General features: G+C 55.5%; 2 protein-coding genes across 3 annotated transcripts; one reads left to right on the top strand and one right to left on the bottom strand.

Annotated features, from left to right (window-relative positions):
- Positions 1 to 5: 5 nt before the first annotated feature.
- On the top strand, positions 6 to 7,166 carry ZNF319 (zinc finger protein 319; the record flags this gene model as incomplete). Its single annotated transcript, XM_034639028.1, has 1 exon — positions 6 to 7,166. A coding segment is annotated over one exon (1,227 nt), but the record flags the coding sequence as incomplete, so codon positions are not given.
- A 2,349-nt stretch (positions 7,167 to 9,515) lies between these two features.
- Positions 9,516 to 16,161, bottom strand: TEPP (testis, prostate and placenta expressed). 2 transcript variants are annotated; one of them, XM_034638969.1, is made up of 7 exons: positions 15,933 to 16,161; positions 12,542 to 12,603; positions 11,879 to 12,053; positions 11,372 to 11,433; positions 11,092 to 11,255; positions 10,707 to 10,739; positions 9,516 to 9,635 (listed from the first exon to the last, which is right to left on the bottom strand). In XM_034638969.1, the coding sequence occupies exons 1-7, from the start codon at positions 16,153 to 16,155 to the stop codon at positions 9,605 to 9,607; spliced, it is 750 nt and encodes a 249-aa protein (XP_034494860.1). In that variant the 5' UTR covers positions 16,156 to 16,161; the 3' UTR covers positions 9,516 to 9,604. The 2 variants fall into 2 exon arrangements, with proteins under 2 accessions (XP_034494860.1, XP_034494861.1); XM_034638970.1 differs by having other exon boundaries at positions 11,092 to 11,156.
- Between the last annotated feature and the right edge of the window lie 1,492 nt (positions 16,162 to 17,653).

Below are 17,653 nucleotides of genomic sequence, written 5' to 3'. Positions count from 1 at the left end.
CCGAACCGGCGGCCGCCGCCGCCACCTCCCTGCCCCCGGCCCCGCCGCCGCCGGCCGTGGCCCCTGCGGAGCAGGCCGACAAGCCGTACAGCTGCCCCATCTGCCAGAAGCCCTTCAAGCACCTGTCGGAGCTGTCGCGGCACGAGCGCATCCACACCGGGGAGAAGCCGTACAAGTGCACGCTGTGTGACAAGAGCTTCAGCCAGTCGTCGCACCTGGTGCACCACAAGCGCACGCACAGCTCCGAGCGGCCGTACAAGTGCGCGGTGTGCGAGAAGACCTTCAAGCACCGCTCGCACCTGGTGCGCCACATGTACGCGCACTCGGGCGAGCACCACCTGTTCCGCTGCAACGTGTGCGAGCTGCACTTCAAGGAGTCCTCAGAGCTGCTGCAGCACCCGTGCACGCCGAGCGGGGAGCGGCCGTTCCGCTGCGGCGAGTGCCAGAAGGCCTTCAAGCGGCCGTCGGACCTGCGGCAGCACGAGCGCACGCACAGCGCCGAGCGGCCCTTCAAGTGCGACCTGTGCCCCATGGGCTTCAAGCAGCAGTACGCGCTCATGCGGCACCGGCGCACGCACAAGACCGAGGAGCCCTTCAAGTGCGGCCTGTGCGAGAAGGGCTTCGGGCAGCCCAGCCACCTGCTCTACCACCAGCACGTGCACACCCTCGAGACTCTCTTCAAGTGCCCCGTGTGCCAGAAGGGCTTCGACCAGTCGGCCGAGCTGCTGCGGCACAAGTGCCTGCCGGGCACGGCCGAGCGGCCCTTCAAGTGCCCCGTGTGCAACAAGGCCTACAAGCGGGCGTCGGCCCTGCAGAAGCACCAGCTGGCGCACTGCTCCGCGGCCGAGAAGCCCCTGCGCTGCACCCTGTGTGAGCGCCGCTTCTTCTCGTCCTCGGAGTTCGTGCAGCACCGCTGCGACCCGGCCCGCGAGAAGCCGCTCAAGTGCCCGGACTGCGAGAAGCGCTTCAAGTACGCGTCAGACCTGCAGCGGCACCGACGGGTGCACACGGGCGAGAAGCCCTACAAGTGCCCCAACTGTGACAAGGCCTTCAAGCAGCGCGAGCATCTCAACAAGCACCAGGGAGTGCACGCCCGCGAGCAGCAGTTCAAGTGCGTGTGGTGCGGCGAGCGCTTCCTGGACGTGGCCCTGCTGCAGGAGCACAGCGCCCAGCACAGCGCAGCCGCCGCGGCCGCCGAGGGCGCCTACCAGGTGGCCGCCTGCCTGCCTTGAGTGCGGCCCTGAGTGCGCGCCTCGGAGTGCGCGTGGGCCCCCACTGGTCCCCGCCGGCGCTCTGCCCACTGAGCCCTCCCCTGCCAACCCCGCAGGGTGGTCTGAGGCCCCAGGGGCGTGAGGACAGAGGGCGCTGGGCAGGCGTGGGGTGGGGGTGCCTGGCTCTCCTGGTACCGGCCTGGAGGTTGGGGGGGGCGGGGAGGACCCAGACTGCTGTGGCTGGCCCTGATCCCACAAACCTCTTTCCCATTACAGGATTCCTTTTCTTGAGAGCCATCAGCCTCCCTTGTCTCTGGGAGCCTGGAACCAGGCTGGAAGTCAAGTGGCCTCTCTCCACCCCATGGAGGGATTGGTGCCAGCCTCCACCTTCCCAAACTTTTCAGCCTAACTAGAAACCAGATAGGTTAGGAAAGAGGATGGCCATGGTCGGGCCTGGGAGAAGGCTGAATCCCATAGGTGGTCTGGATGTAGGGCATCCTCCTTCAAGTCGCCGTTTGAGGGAGTTGGCCAGCTTGGTGATGTAGTCCTGGGGACCAGGAGGGCAGACAGTGAGCCACAGGTCTCTCCGTCTGCTCCAGCTGGGGGCGATGTGGCCTCCCGGGTTCCGACAGGGAGACATACGGGAGGGCTGCACATCTGTGAGTGGGGTCTGCCCGGAGAGAATCAGCCCAGCCAGAAGGGAGGAAGCAGAGAAGTTCTCCTGTGACACACTCAGCCAGGGACAGTGTTGTCCACAGGGAAGGGAGGAAAGGCAGCTTTTGTACTGAGGGCTAATCCTTCTGTTCGGAAAGCACCCCTCCAACCTTTGCAGCATGGTTCCAAGCTCTGGAGAGTGTGTTCTCGGCCAGACAGAACTACTGATGTGAAAGAAGGGATTGTTAGACCACCTTGGTGCCTGGGAGGCAGCAGGGCCAAGTCCACGATCTTACCAGTGGATGCAAACAAGTGTCCTCCCCCTTGAATGTGTGAACCAAAGTGTCAAGGGCATGGCCCCAAACAGGTTGCCCCAGCTACTTCTGGGCCAGGACCAGGCCTGGGCACCCGGGGGGGGGAGGTGAAAGGACTCTGTCTCCACCAGTGCTTTCCCAGCCCCTGAGAGCCCTCCCCATCAGTCTGGCTCCTGGCCTGGATCCTGGGAGTCTTGTGGCAGTCCAGATGCCCTGGACATTATCCAGTGACTTCCAAGGCCAGAGATTCTCTCTGGGGTCCTCCTGGGGTCCCTGTAGGTCTCTGCCTGCCCACTAGGCTCATGGAGTCAAGGGTGTCCAGGGCAATAGGGAGCAGGCCAGGGAAGAGGGTTGTTAAGGGAGACACTAGGTGCCTGGAGTTGACTGAGATCGCTGGTCAGCAGGGGCCCTCCTTGGGAAGCCCAAAGGAGCTTAATTATCAAAATGATACTTCTGAACCCAGCTGTGCCCCTGCCCCGCCCTCTTCCAGCCCTCCCTGGGCATAGGTCTTGAAAGAGTTTAACCAGTGCTCGCACCAAGGGCCCAGAGGAGCAGGGAGGCCCGCCTTGTCTCCCTCGCACCTTGAGAAGGCTGTACAGCCCACATCCGCCTCCTCTCTCGGACTGGGCTCCCTTCCTGTGCCTGCAGAGAGGGGCCGGTCCTTCCCCTCGGTGCTGGCTCTCAGTCACAATGCCTCAAAAGACATGGAACCCAGGCCGACAACAGGCCAACTGCTAATTTTTCCCTTTCCTTTGCTTTCTAAAAGCAGTTGTTATACTGTTCATAACATTGTATAGTTTAATTTCATGTCATTTTGGATCTTATATAAAAAATGTGAAAATTTGGATTTTTAAAAAGAACGACTCCATTTTAGATAGCCCCTTTTGATGTTAATATATAGTGAGTCCAATGTATGCTTTAGAAGTAAAGACATTGACCATCACAGACCAAAGCACTGCTTGTTCTGGTCGTTCTTCCCCAGGGGATGATGGGGTGTGGAGAGAGAGAAACAGAGGGGTGCAGGCTCAGGTTGGCAGGCTTGGGATCAGGACATGAGGCTGGGTTTGAATCCTGCGTTTTGAATGTTCTGGTTGTGTGACTTTGGGCAAGTCACTCAACCTCTTTGGGGCTCAGTCGCCTCCGTCACCTTGCTTAGTTGCTGCGAGGATTCATGGCGTCATATATGGAGGCCCTGTGGGCAGGGGAGCTGTGAAGGTGCTGACAGGCCTTGGGGCCCTAGGGAAGAGGCCCTCGGCCTCCTGACCTGCTGGAGGTCTAGCTGCAGCCCTGGTGGAGGGAGCTGGGCTGGAGGGACAGGCCGCGTGTGGATGCTGAGAAGCAGGAGCCTGGCCTGGTAAGCATGAGTGCTTGCTCTAGCCCCCGTGGGAAACCAGGGCTTGCCTGCAGCAGCAGTGGCCCCAGCCAGGTGCCCTACCCCAGAGGGTTGCCTGCTCTCACCTCACTTGTCCTCACCCCGTCCCATGGCCAGCCAGCTGCATGTCCAACCAGCTGCTTCCCTTCTCGGCCTTCCAACCCACCTTTCTTCTGTTCCCTGCCCCAGGCCCCCGTGGCCTGCTGTGGCCAGCTGTGACTCAGGCTCTTTCCATTTCTCAAAGGCAGGGGTGGAGGTGGGGAGAGAGGGAGAAACAGCCTCCCCAGGTCTGGGGAGGGCGGTCAGCAGGGTGGTCAACACCTTGCCCCGGAGGTGGGGGTGGTGAGCGTAGAAAGTCAAGTGGACAAGGAGCTGCCCATGCCACAGCGGGCTCAAAACTGGGTGCAGATGCCTAGTGGAAAGGCTAAGTAGGACCCCAGAGGTGACCCAGACAACACACTCTCCTTACTGTGTGTGCCCACGGGAGGACCTCCCTTGAGGAGGCGTCCACTTGTCAGCCAGAGGACACCCAGGGCCCCTCGTGTCCGTGCCAGGCTTCAGTCCTGTCTTCCTTGCTAGCTGAGTGACCTTAGGCAAAATCCAGCCACCTTGCAGAGACTCCTGGAAGGCACTAGCCTGTGTTTGGTGCTTTATAGTTTCAGGTTGTCTTTCCTGAAAAGACGATGGTCGTCGTGTGCCTGGGGCAGGAGGAGCCCCGGCAGGCGAGACTGAGCTCACAAGGAGCCCTTGCTCTGTCTCCATCCTCTGCTCCTCTCACAAAGCTCCCACCTGGCGCTCAGCCTCCAGGCTCCAGCCCGCGCCCAAACCAGGGCAGTGAATGGAATCTGGGAGCCTGGATGTTCAGGTTCAAGTCCTAGTCTGTTGATAAAAAGTGACCCCAGGCACTTGTTATCTGCCCCTTGTGGGGCCTCAGTTCCCCATGTGAAGCAGAGGTCTTGACCCTGATCTCTAAGTGTCGCTAGAGACCTGACACTCTGATTCTGGGAGGGTGACAGGATCAAGCTGTGTCTCCTTTTCCTCTCCCTGCCTCTTCTGGCCTCCAGCCTGCAGTCTCCCTGTCTCAGTCTGGCTTTAGCTGTAAGCGACAGAAACGGCGCAGACTGGCTTGAGCAGTTGTCCGCTGCAGCTGACCACGCCGCCTGTCCACCTGCCCAGGAGCCCCCACAACCTCCTGCATCCTATGGCTGGCGTGAGTCTCCCTCTTGTAGAGCAGAGCATTTTCACGAGGGGACTTCGGACATTGTGACAAGGGGCTCCTTGTCAACTACCTCCTTAGTTCTACCTCCTTTAGTCTCTGGGGCATCATGCACTTTGCCCCAACCACAGACAGCATAGGGAGAATGTGGTACCTTGGGGTGAGCGGTGACACTGGAATGACAACCAGAGCTGGGGGGAGTGAGAGGGCGAGGCGGGCAGAAACCTCCCACTTCAGAGTTCGTAATTCGGTAGGGTGAGGGCACAGTGAAATGTGTGTGGAGGTGTGGAGGGTAGGGCATGTCGTGGGCACTTGGGAGAGCAGAACGGTTGGAGGTCAGAGGCCAGAGGGGGCTGGCCTAACCCTTCTGAATGTTGGGGCTCTCCCCCGCCCCGGCCCGACACCCCATTCATAAGCCCTGTCCCCTCCTACCATCTCCAGGAGACAGGCAAGGCAGACCTGAGTATTCCCTTCAGGCTGACCCTTGAGAAGTCCTGGGGCTGCCCAAAGCCACACATTTGGTGATGAAGGAGGCCTGGAATCGTGGGGGCTGGCCTGGTGGGGAACAGAGGGGCTGCAACAGCCCTGGGCTCTGGACCTCATAGGCTTCCAGCTCTGGCCACTGAATCCTGGGGCTCTGGTTCCAACCCATTCTTCGCGGGCCAGGAAGCTGGTGACAATGGCTGGGCCCCATGCTGGTACCCAGTCTGGCCAGGGGAGTAGGAAAGCTCTTCGTTAGCTTGCAGAGGGGGCGGCCAGCCGTCCGGTGGGCCCTCGACTCCTCAAGGGATTAAAGCCACGGGGCTCTGTCTCCCCATCTGTGCAGAGGCAGCTTCATGGAGAGCCTAGACCTCCTCAGACGCCTTTGTGGAAGTCTTCTGTCTGTCTCCAGTCCTCCATCCTGACCTCCCACCTCCCGGCCTCGTTCCCTCCTCCAGAGCAGGCCTCACACAGGCCCAGGGCTGCTCCGGCCTTGGACGTTGGCTGGCGGGGGGCCTCCCTAGCTCCACATCCCATCCTCACACGGGTGGGAAGGGGGGTTCTTTGTTCCTTGAAGGTCATGCCTCCAGGAAAAGCCTTGGCCGCTATTGATTGTCACAAATCTACAAAGCTTCCAGGGCCGGAATGCCCATACTCCTCAGGGCCCTGAAAAGGAGGTCAGCAGGAGGGGTGGGAACAGGGGGCGCCTGCGGGGTCTCCCTCTTCCCTCTGCGTGCCTCCCCAACCTGGGTCTGCATTCCTGCCTTTGTTCATCCACAGGCTGGTGCTGCGGGGTATGCAGCTAACACTTCAGAGAGAGGTTTGAGGTTTTCGTGTGTCAAAAGGTAGGGTCAGAAATGTCAAAGCTTCTGATTTTTAGCACAAAAGATGGTGTGTGAGTCCTCCCTGACCCTCTCCTCACCCCTGATCCACTCCCACTGCCGGCCCCAGGCCCTGGGTGAGGATGTGTTTGGTGTGTTACTTTGTCACAAACACACCTATTACTTTGTAGTAGTTGTTTCATTTAGTCCAGATCTGTGTGTGGGCTCTGGGTAGCCCCAGGCCCCATTTCTGAGCCCCCGTTCACTCAGAGAGATAAAAGGAGCCTCCAAGTGCGGTATTTCCTTAGAGCCGACTGTGGGCCAGAGGCTAGGAGTTGTTCTGTAGTATCGGGGAAGAGATATGGGGAGAAGGGAACACTTGAGAGAGGCCTGCCTGGGAGACATGGTGGAATCTGGGTTGGAAAAGATGTGGAAAGCTTTTCAGGTGGGAGGAAGGCTTTGAACAAAGGTGAGGAGGCAGACAAGAGCCTGGGTGTTCAGAACAGCAAGGAGGCTGGCAGGGAGCTTTGTGTGGGGTAATTCACTGAGGCCCAGGGCCAGGGAAGTGGATTGGGGGACTGACCAGGAAGACCTACAGATGAGGCCATGAGACTGGACTATCCCCAAGGTAGTGGCCACAGGGAGGATTTCTAATGTGATCTGTTTATGATGAGTAAAGAGCCCCCTGAGGCTGAGGGGACTTTGAGGCCAGGAGACAGTGGCCCAGGCTAGGTTGGAGTGGGGCTTCTTCCCATCTCTTGGCCTCTGGGTGGGATTATCAGATGTCCTCACCCCCAGGAAGCCCCCTCTGGTTTCCTCCCCACTCTTGCCTCTATCTCTTTCATAGCAGGAAGGCAGTGGAATGTGGTGCCTGCAAGCTCAAGGGTCAGGTAGGCTGGTTTCAATTCCCAGCTCTGCCAATCACCAGCAGTGTGACCTTGGGCCAGGTACTTAACCTCCCTTAGTCCATTTCATCATCCATAAAATGGGTCTAAAATCACCCACCTCATGGTGTCTGCAAAGTGTTTAATACGTTATCTTGCACTTAAAAAATAGAAAGTGTTGGGGCGCCTGGCTGGCTCAGTCAGAAGAGCATGCGACTCTTGATCTTGGGGTCCTGAGTTTGAGCCCCATGTTGGGCATAGAGATTAATTAAAAATTAATTAGTTAATTAAAAAAAGTATATACTGAATCAGACTTGTTAATGCTCATCTACCCCGCATTTCCTTTATTCTTGGGCACACATTTTTAGGTCTATGGAACCAGGATTCAGTGTGTAATTGGTGAGCAAGAGTCTAATATTGCTAGTTTGGCTTACCATCCACAGTGTCTTGGGCTTGAGGAACATGGTCCAGGTGTGCCCACATTCTCACCTTCTGCTTTCAGGTTTGAATCAGCTGGGTCCGCCTTCCTCCTCCTGGATTGGAAGCATCTCCCAGGCAGGGATGGCATCTGGTGTGTGTCCTTCCTGCACCCAGCATGGGGCCAGGCAAGGCCTCAGATGTCTGCTGGGCCAAACTCCCAGAGGGCCTTGCCCAGTCATTCGGCATCAAGGAAGCAGGGCCAGGAAAAAGCCCCAGGTACCTGACTCCCCCTGGCACACTGAGGCATGCTCTCTGGCTGTCCCCAGTCCCACACAGGCCAGGAGTCCAGCATCCCTGCTGTGAAGGGAGCCTTGGGCAAATCTCTCTCTTCTCCGAGCTGTCATTTTGGAGGAGGCATTCAGGTTCTCAGGATGTGTCTCTGACACCCCAAGAGGTTCTGCCAGTGGCTTCCCGAGGTTCAAGCCAGGTGGACTGTCCACTGGGCTTGGAGGAAAGGGTTTTTTCCTGCATGAAATGGCAGGAAGCGGGCTACCTTCTCAGTAGGCCCCCAAGGAGGAAGGGGCTCTGTGATCTGCTTACCACTCCCCATCTGCTTCTCCCCATGTTCCTGCTCTGTTGTCAGCAGAACCCCACCCTCGAGGAGAGAGACACAGACACCATGGTCCCTCACCTCGGTATAAGGGTAATAACTCACTTCTACCCCTAAAAGAAATTAAAATCAGCCTAGAGTCTGTAAGGCAGGCTCTGTCTGCATTATCAGATGACAACACAACTCATCTTGTTTTTTACCCAAGATTGAACAAAAGACCTCCCATTCTGGGAAAAAAATTTGTTCTACGACATTGAGCGCAAACTCTATGTGAACACTGTGTCAAGTGCTGGGACTTGTTTTGAGTTCTGAGTTCTGGATTTGGCTGAGGTGAACGACTTCCTGATCTGGGCCTGTTTTTCCATCTATGATAGAGCATAGCATCTGTTCCCGTCACTTTTCAGAGTGTCTATGGGCTATGAGGCATGCAGGAGATAATGAGTCACTTAACGATGTGTTTTGAATAGTGTAACATAGGGTCCAGAAATAAGAGGCTGGTATTGTTCTTTAAATTCTTTCCACCTGAGACCTGGCTTGCATGCAGTAGGTGCTCAGTAAATATTAGTGGAAGGGGTTGGGGAGGGTGTAAGTCAGGGTTTCCTAACCTTTGTGGGCACTGACTCTCCCGAGAATCAGATGAAAACAAGGAGATTCTCCATGGGAAAATGTATATATGGGGGGACATACAGTTTTGCTTGTGATTTCAGAAGGTTCAAGGATCCCTGAGGCCCCAGATCCTAGCAGCGGGGGTCTTGTTCAAATAGTCTTAGAGCTTGGTGGCTATTTACCCTGATTGGGATCTGTCCTTGCAGACTGCCTACAAGTGGGATGAGGGTGGGTTATCTGGAAGGTCTGGGAGCTATGATCCTGGCTCTCCCTAACTGTACCAGAGATACTCTTCCCTAGCCCTTTGAGTGGGGTTATACCTGGCCCAGGAGAGCCTGTGGCTATCCCAGGACGTCATGCTTTCCTTTCTGTAGTTTGGTGGACAGATGTGAGGGCTGGTCCTGAAGCTACGTGGATAGAGTAGGCAACCCTTGCTCCATGCCCAGAGGCTGCCTCTAGCCCACCAGAGCCTGACAGGCCCAGGGAAGCCCCAAGAGGATACAGGTATGGGGAAAGCTTCTGAGAAAAGTATCTAAAATCCCTTTCAGACCTCTTCTTTTCTCTTTAGGGCCCAAGTTCAGAGTCTGAGGTGGAGGGGGCTTGCCTGTGGGGCTGCAAGCAGGGGACAGGGGCACAGGGAAAACCCAATTCCCAAGCTGCCTTTACACCTCACCCCCAGCTGAGCCTTAGGGCTAAGACCCCGACTCTCTACCGGTTGTCAAGAGGCCTCTTTCTCCTCCCCCCACCAGTCCTCCAGGAGTTGGCAGGCGACAGGTAAAGGTGAGACAGCATCATCCTGAGGCACTGACCCCTCTCCCATTCCCTGCAACACACACACACACACACACACACACACACACACACACACACGGGCCTGGTTTATTATTATTAGGTTTATTTCCAGTCAGGCTGAACTCTTAGGGAGATGGGTGGTCCCACCATACACCGGCTGTCCTGCTGGAGAACCTGAGGAGGGCATAGTCCAGCAGCCCCGGGGTCAGCTTCCTTTTCACAGATTAATGCCAGGGGGTCAGGTAGTTGACACGACTATGGAGAGAAACAGGGGTGAGGCAGGGGCCTCCAGGGTGTCCTGGGGAAAATCAAGCTGTCCTTCTGTAGGCCTGCCCCTCAAACCCACCTTCCTGTCCTCGAGGCTCTGAAAACACAGCTTCCATCCTGTCTATCTATGGCTCAAGAGCCCTTGATGGCTCCTTATTTCCTTTAATTTATATATTTTCTGAGACTCTGCTTGACTTTCAAGCCCCCCTCTTCCAGTTTGCCTCATCTTTGTTTCTCATTGATCCCCCAGTCCTGCCCTGCTTTACTCACTTTTCAGACCTTTAGTGCGCTTACCCTGGCAGGCATTATATGGTAGTAAAATATCAGAAAGCGTTCCTGTGTGTGTGCCCAGGGTGGGTGAGGAAGGCAAACTTTCCATCGATAATTATAACGCAAGAGTCTACGTGCTATCAGATAGGGGTGCCCCTGTGGTGACCAACCCGAGGGGGTTTGAGCTGGAGGGGAGAGGCAGAGGGTCAGGGAAGACTTCAAGGAGGATGGGACACCTAGGCTGAGCTGTCAAGGGTGAGGAGGAATTTTCCAGGCAGAGGAGGAAGGATCACCTAGGCCCTGAAACAGCACCAGCAAGGGTGCGGTGTGCTTCGTTGTGCTGGTGCTTTGGGGGACACCCAGGAGTGTGGTACAGCTGCGGTGGAGGAAAGGGGGCCTGGTAGGTGGGTGATGGCCAAATGATGCTTGAATACCTTGCACCTAGCACCTTCCTGCTGGGAACACACGCCTCAGACCTTCCCACCTACCCACATCCTGGAAGGCCGACTCTTGGTTCTTTCCTTCAGTCCCTGCTCTCCTCCCTGGTAAGCCCCCCTCCTTTTGGCCTAGTCTGAGCCACGTCGGGTGGGACATGCACTCTGCTCCCCCCATCTCCCAGTAGGCTGCGCCTTTGCCTGGCGCGGCCTGGATGTCACTCGGGGGTACCAGGCCCTTGGTGCGAGGCCAGGTGGAGAGGGATCTGAGAGTCGCCTGAGCCCAGAGGCGGCCTGGGCACAGCCCGAGGGGGGAGAGGCCAGGTGTGGAGTGAGTCCGGGGTCATTTCCCTACCTGTAGATAGAGCCGAAGCATCGGAAAGCATTCCTGAGAAAAAGGGAGGAAGGTGAGCCCGAGGTGGGGAAGGGCGACCCTCTCCGGGAACCTCACTCCCATGTCGGGAGGAGCCAGCCCACCAGACGGATTACATTCCACCCTGGTCCCACCTAATGCCTCCACTCGGAAAGGTGGGGTTGCCAGGGACTGGACAACGGGATGCTCCGTTTGATCAAATATCTATTCACTTTGAAACTGCAGTTTTCTTGCGGTGTATTGGAACCCAGCAGTTTTCCCAGGTCTTACACTTTCAAGAGTCACTAAGTGTGATCTGAGGAAAGCGGCCAAGACCCCATCCTCCCCCGTCCAGGTACGGGTTCCCCGGGCCTGTGGCATTACTTACAAGGAGTCGAAAGGCAGGGGCTTTTGTCCGTAGCAGTCCAGACTGGGGTTCTGGTTGAGACAGTACTGGAGAGGGCCAGAGGAATGGGGGGTCCGTGAGCCAAGGGGGGGACACTGACCCCCCTCCCCCGCCCCCCACATTGCTCTCTGCCAGCGATCTTGGCCCTGGGGACGGGAAAACCCTGCTCTAGGTGTCCTCTCCCCCACCCCGTCCCTCGTGTTAGCCTCTCCTCCCCGACCTCCTGGTCCCCAGGGACAGGTCAGCGCGCAGCCCTCCTTACCCGCCAGTTCTGGGTCACCTCCGGCTTCAAGTACCGCACCGCGTAGCCACTGAAACTCTCGACTGCGGAGAGACCGCCCTGCTCCAGCTCCCAGCCCACCCCAAACAAGCCCCGCCCCTAACAAGCCCCGCCCCTGCTCTCACCTGAGCCCCGCCCCCCGGATCGACCAACGCCCACTGCTGGTCCGGGAGCCAGTCCCGCCTCTACCGCCCTGCCTGAACAAGCCCCGCTTCTAGACCATGCTCCACCAGTCCCAGAACGCGCCCCGCGCTCAGCCGCTGCCCCAGTGGCTCCCTTGGGTTGGGACCTGGCCCCTGTCCCCTCCCCACTACGACCCCCACCTCTTTGCCCCTCGACCCATCTCGGTTCTGCCCGCTCTAAGTGCCCCAGCTGCTCCTCAGCTTCCCCGCCATCCTTGCCGCCGGCCGCCCGACCCCTTCCCTCCCGTCCACAGCTGGCGCCCCGGGTCTCTCCCACCCTAGGGCGTCCCCGGGCCAGTAGACAGACCCCTCTTGCTTGGGCAGGGCAGCTTGAACTCGCCGGCCGAGGACACGAAGCGGGACCAGTCCTCAATGGCTCGTGTGAAGCAGGGCCAGTCGACCCGGTTGATGCCCGGCACGATGGGTACCAGCTTCCCCTCGCGGCACCTGTTGCGGAGTCTCTGGCCGGTTGCCGAGACGTCCTGCCAGGGTGATGGGAGTCAGGGCCACGGTGGTAAGTGCAGAGGCCTGGAGGCCGACCCAGACCACCCCATCCCATAGCCTGGGGCTGACAGCTTGGCCCCTCGGACCCAGGAGCCTGGTGGAGAGCCTGAAGCCTCCTAAAGGAGATGGGAAGGGTGCAGGGGCCCAAGCAGGCAGCTGAAGAACCCGAGGTACTTGGGCTGGGCTCAGGCAGGATCTTTTTTTTTTTTTTTTAAGATTTTATTTTACTTATTTGACAGAGAGACAGCCAGCGAGAGAGGGAACACAAGCAGGGGGAGTGGGAGAGGAAGAAGCAAGCTCCCAGCGGAGCATGGAGCCCAATGCCGGGGCTCGATCCCAGGACCCTGGGATCACGCCCTGAGCCGAAGGCAGATGCTTAACGACTGAGCCACCCAGGCGCCCCTCAGGCAGGACCTTCACACCCTTTCCCCTGAGCAAACCCATGGCCCGAGCAGGGGACACTCACCAAACACTGCAGGGGTTTGTTGGGGACACCCAAAAGTGTGAAGTAGGCGTTGTCAAAGTCGCCTGAAGAAGAGAGAGAGAGGGAGAAGAGGTGTCTCCTCCACCCGCCATCATGGGCCCACTCAGGAGAACTTTGGCTCACATTGCTTCAAAAGTTCCTGGAAATATTTGACAACTTAAAAAAAAGAAACTAAACTCAAGATAAAAGAGATTTTTACTTTTTCAACAGGATAAACTCCAAGTAAATAGAAGATTTCAATGTAAAAAAACCCGAAACCCTAAAAGTACTAGAGGAAAGCATTATAATTCCCTTATAACCTCGGGGTGGGGAAGGCCATACCAACTCATTCACAATCTGATAGCCATAAAGGGAAGATTAATGACTTTGACTATATGAAAACAAACTTCTACTTGGCAAAACTGACAGGAGTCAAAGGGCAAATGGGAAAAAATATTTCTACTTATTTTACAGATGAGGTGAAATTTCCCTAAGGAGTTCCTAGAAATCAAGACAAGAAAAGAAGATGGAGCGAGCCATTTGCATAGGTAGTTCACACACAAACACAGGGAATGCAGATGGTCTCTAAAACGGGAAAAAGACACTCAGCCTCATTCACAATAAGATGAATGCATATTCAAACTACGTGAAGATGCCAATATTTGCCTATCAGATTGGAAACAATCCCAAAGTCAGTGCAGTTATTGGAAACAGTGCCACTGCCCTAACATTGCCGGAGGGGGTATAAACTGATTCCAGACGATGGAAAGCAATTGGCATTATCTACAGAAGTATAAATACACATACCTTCAGACCCTCCAGTCCTACTTTGGGGAATTTATCCCACATTACAGGTGTACATCTGGGAAATTATGTGGCTAAAAAATCTACCCATTTCAGCATTGTTCGTAGCAGAGAATGACGGAACAGCTCAAGGGTGTGTCATTCAAGGACTTGTTAAATACGCCATGATACGTCCTCACTAGGCAGCCACTTAAAATAAATAGAGGGAGTTCTCTGTATGCAACCTCAAGGCGCACAAGGGTATATGCTGTTTGCTGCCTTTTGCTTAAATGCCTAAAACTGAGGCCATTGGAGGCAGAGAAGAATATGCATTCAGGTCACTACCATAACCAAGTCATCAAACTTCACTTCACGAATAGCAGGATAATAACATTACGTGTCTCCCGCTGAAGCATTAGGGCAAACCTGGCGTCCATCCCCTGTGCAAGATTCTGGCCAGCAACGTTTTACCGGGCTAACCAAGCCTATGCATCTAGTTTCTAGTTTATGGAAGACAATCAAAGTAAATGACATTGTAAGGAAATACTCAGATACACCATGTGGGACTATCTACAATGTAACTATTTTGACCTCTAAAAAGCCAGTATTAGGGGAAAATGGAAAGTGGGTGGACTATTTCAGACTGAAACAAGATACGTAGCAACCAGTTGCAATGCACAATCCTAGATTGCAGCCTGGTTCCAGGATTTTGAAGCTGAGAGACATCTTTAGGGGCCATTTGGGACATTTCAATATGGACCGAAGAGTGGATGTTATGGAATGATTGTTAACTTTCCTAGGTGTGATAATGGTATTGTGTCACATAGGAAGTTGTTGTCACTGGGAACTGCTTGCTGAAGTGTGTGTGAGAGAGTGTGAGTGTGTGTGTGTGTGTGTGTGTGTGTGTTAGAGAGAGAATAATAAAAAATGGTAATAGATTAACTGAAGCAGGTGGAAGGCACTGGGCGTCCATAGTATTACCCTTTCACATTTCTCTGTTTGAATATCTTCATAACAAAAACCTGGGGAGCAAAAGAATATATGTTTGTATTCACATTAGTAAACAATGGAAGGATAGGTTGGAAACTGGGCAGTTACCTGTAAGTCAGCAGAGGTGGGGGGAGGGAGATGTTAAGATGTACATTGTTACGGCATTTGAATTTCAAACCCATGACTCCATTACTTTTATTAAAAGCATATACTTGCAATAAAATATATATCTAAATCAAGAGCTTTCCCTAAAAAATCTAGATAAGAGAAACCAGGAAATTGGAAGAAACATGCTGAGCCTCCCCACGCAGCAGTTAGCCAGAGCCCTGTGACTGCTCCCCCTTAGCGGGACAGGTATGGGGGCTCCACTTCACCTTTCATCCCTCCCTCCTCACTGCTTCCCCACCCACCTCCAGCATTTCCCATCTAGGCCCTACAGGGCGGTCTCTCCCAGCGTCATACCCCCCAGCCACCATCCATCTCTGGTCCCTTGGGCCATCCCCCACCCCCTCCTCACCCTCTCCCCACCCCCAGAATGCTCAGACCTTTTTTCTACTTCAAGTCTTCAGAGGGTCCCCTTTGCCTCCAAATCTCCCTGAGCTTAGCAACAGTGCCCTTGCCCCCAGCCCCAGCTCCTGCTGCTGCCCCAACCTTTTCCTTCAGCCCAACCAAACTCCTCAAGTTCCCCCAATACCTGGGGCAATTTTTCCCCTCCAGGCCCCTGCACATGCTGTTCCCTCTGTTTCCCTGCCTCTGGGGCAGCATCAGGCACAAAGCAAATGCTGAATACCTGTGCTGAAATGAATGTGTATTCATTCATTCATTCACTTACTCATTGACTCATTCACAGGCACCCCCACCTCCACACCCAAGCTTTTCAATTGATGAAGGGCTATTCCTTGGGTGCATGTGCCCTTTTCACCCCAAAGACTCTCCTGTCTACCTCTCATTCATGGGAAGTGTGAGAAGCGTCTTCTCTTCCTTTTCCATGTGGAGAGCAGATCGGGCAGAGACTGTCACTATCGCTTTATGGTCACTCCTACTACCGTGATGATGGACTTCTGCACACTTCTCTCTCCATTAGTAACCACCATTCCATTATTGTTGAGCGCATATTCTGTGCTAGACATGACTTTAAGTGCTTCTCTTAGCTTGTTATTTATTTATTTACATTCAATTAATTAACATATGAATGTATTAGTTTCAGAGATAGAGTTCAGTGGTTCGTGGGTTGTATGTAACACCCAGTGCTCATCACATCACGTGCCCTCCTTCATGCCTGTCACCCAGTTACCCCATCCCCCCAACCCACCCCCTCCAGCAACCCTCAGTGTGTTTCCTGTGATTAAGAGTCTCTTATGGTTTGTCTTCCACTCTGATTTTGTCTTGTTTTATTTTTCCCTCCCTTCCCCTATTCTCTCAGCTCGTTTTAATCTCACCATAATATGAGGCAGGCCCTGTTATCTCATTTTCCTGATAAGGAAGCAGAGGCTGAGACCCGGGCAGGTGTCCCCCCCCCACCCCCCGCTTTTCTCTCCCCCAGGGCTCTCCTGGAAACCACCTGCCCCTCCCCCGCAAGGCCCACAGGGGCTCGGTGGCCCTGGCAGCCAGGTGGCCGGACCTTTGCGGCAGTAGGTGGTGGACCGGCAGTGCTCGTCGGAAAGGCAGGCCCTGACCGAGTCCATGTCCATGCGGCGCAGGCTGGGCAGGGCCGGGTGGTAGAGCTGCTGCTTGACGCCGGCCAGATGGTTGCGCGGCCGCTCCACTGGCAGCAGGATGGCCGGGGACGCGTACACGTGCGTGGAGCCGTCGTCCCAGGGCCCCAGGTCGATGATGCGGGCCATGGCTGAGGGGCAGAGACACCCCGACCCAACACCCTTCTATGGGGTAGCACAACCTTGGCCAGTGCAGATTTCTCTACTCATCCAACACTACTACCCGGAGCTGGGGGCTCCCCATGCGGAGTCAGGGATGTTCAGGCCCCCCGCCCCCGCGCACGCACGNCCCAACACCCTTCTATGGGGTAGCACAACCTTGGCCAGTGCAGATTTCTCTACTCATCCAACACTACTACCCGGAGCTGGGGGCTCCCCATGCGGAGTCAGGGATGTTCAGGCCCCCCGCCCCCGCGCACGCACGCACGATGTGCTAAGGCCTCTGACAGGTCAGTACAGGGTGTGTAGCTGGGGACTCCCTGGAGGTGGCCATGCCAGCACAAGCCAGGGCATGCTGTGTGATTCTGGGCTACTTGCTCTCTCTCTGGGCCTCAAGACTCCGTGTTAGTCAAGACCCTAGGACCTGCCACGTAGGGCGACTGTGAGCCCTCCTGCAGACTTGAGAGAAGAGGGTGCTGCCCCGCCTGCCCAGCCCTTGGGCCTCCAGGGAGTGGTGATTAGCAGTGGCCAGTATCCAGGGTCAGCATAAAGGGATCAGGGAGAGTGGTGGCCTCAGCAGGCTAGGGATTAGCAGGTGATATTCTAGCCCCGGCCCCTTGCAGGTCTGCTGCCTCTCTCCCTTCTTCCCAGGAAAGAGAGGTCATGAGTGCCTAAGCCCAGCACCCGAAAGCCCTGGGGCCTGCCCACCGCCCTGGTCCCAACCGTTGGCGATGGGCCCCACAGGTGAGGAGACCTGGGGAGAGGCTAACTGATTTGCTGGTATTGGCGTGTGTTCTGCAGTCACCAGCCCAGGTGCTGAGACTGCAGGGTCCTGGGAGACCCCTCCTGGGAGGGTCATGCAGGAGCTGGCTCCCTCGCTGCTCCAGACAGCCCCCCCAGACAGCACCCCCGAGCCCCACCCCAGAGTTGCCCCTATGCACCACGCCACCCCCGATTTGTTTTTAATTCTTTTAAAGTTATAAAATACAACAAAATACAGCAGGCGTGTAAATACAGAACGTAACAATTTATAAAGCGAGAGCCCACGTTCTATTACTCAGGCCAAGACAAGAGGTACTACTTTGAAAAACAGTTTAGCAGTTTCTTAAAACACGGCACATAAAATTACCACAAAGCACAGCAATTTTAGCCCTAGGAATCTCCCCAAACATACTGAAAATATGTATGTCCACACAAAAGCTGGCATGGAAATGTTCACAGCAGCATGATTTCAAATAGCTGATAGGTGGGAGCAACCCAAGTGGCCGCTGACGAGTGAGTAGATTCCTAGACTGTGGCATACCCCCACGTGGAATACTCAGGAATTTAAACAAAAGGAATTACTGATGCATGGTACCATGTGGGTGATCCTCAAAACATTATGCTAAATGAAAGAAATCAGACACGAAAACCCTCCTCGTGTTGTATGATCCATTTACAGAAAATGTCCAGAAAAAGCCCATTTGGG

This window comes from Ailuropoda melanoleuca, chromosome 12, assembly GCF_002007445.2.
Source record: "Ailuropoda melanoleuca isolate Jingjing chromosome 12, ASM200744v2, whole genome shotgun sequence".
Lineage (NCBI taxonomy): Eukaryota > Metazoa > Chordata > Mammalia > Carnivora > Ursidae > Ailuropoda > Ailuropoda melanoleuca.
Note: the sequence above shows the minus strand (reverse complement) of the source record. Positions and strands in the feature narration are given on the sequence as shown.

What these genes read in the sequence shown, in the direction of transcription:
- TEPP (XM_034638969.1), bottom strand. Translation starts at nt 16,155, where the DNA reads ATGGCCCGCATCATCGACCTGGGGCCCTGGGACGACGGCTCCACGCAC. An exon ending in ACAAACCCCTGCAGTGTTTG is followed by an intron (nt 12,054 to 12,541) that starts GTGAGTGTCCCC and finishes TCACCCTGGCAG; the next exon opens with GACGTCTCGGCAACCGGCCA. An exon ending in AGGTGACCCAGAACTGGCGG is followed by an intron (nt 11,256 to 11,371) that starts GTAAGGAGGGCT and finishes TCCCGTCCCCAG; the next exon opens with GGCCAAGATCGCTGGCAGAG.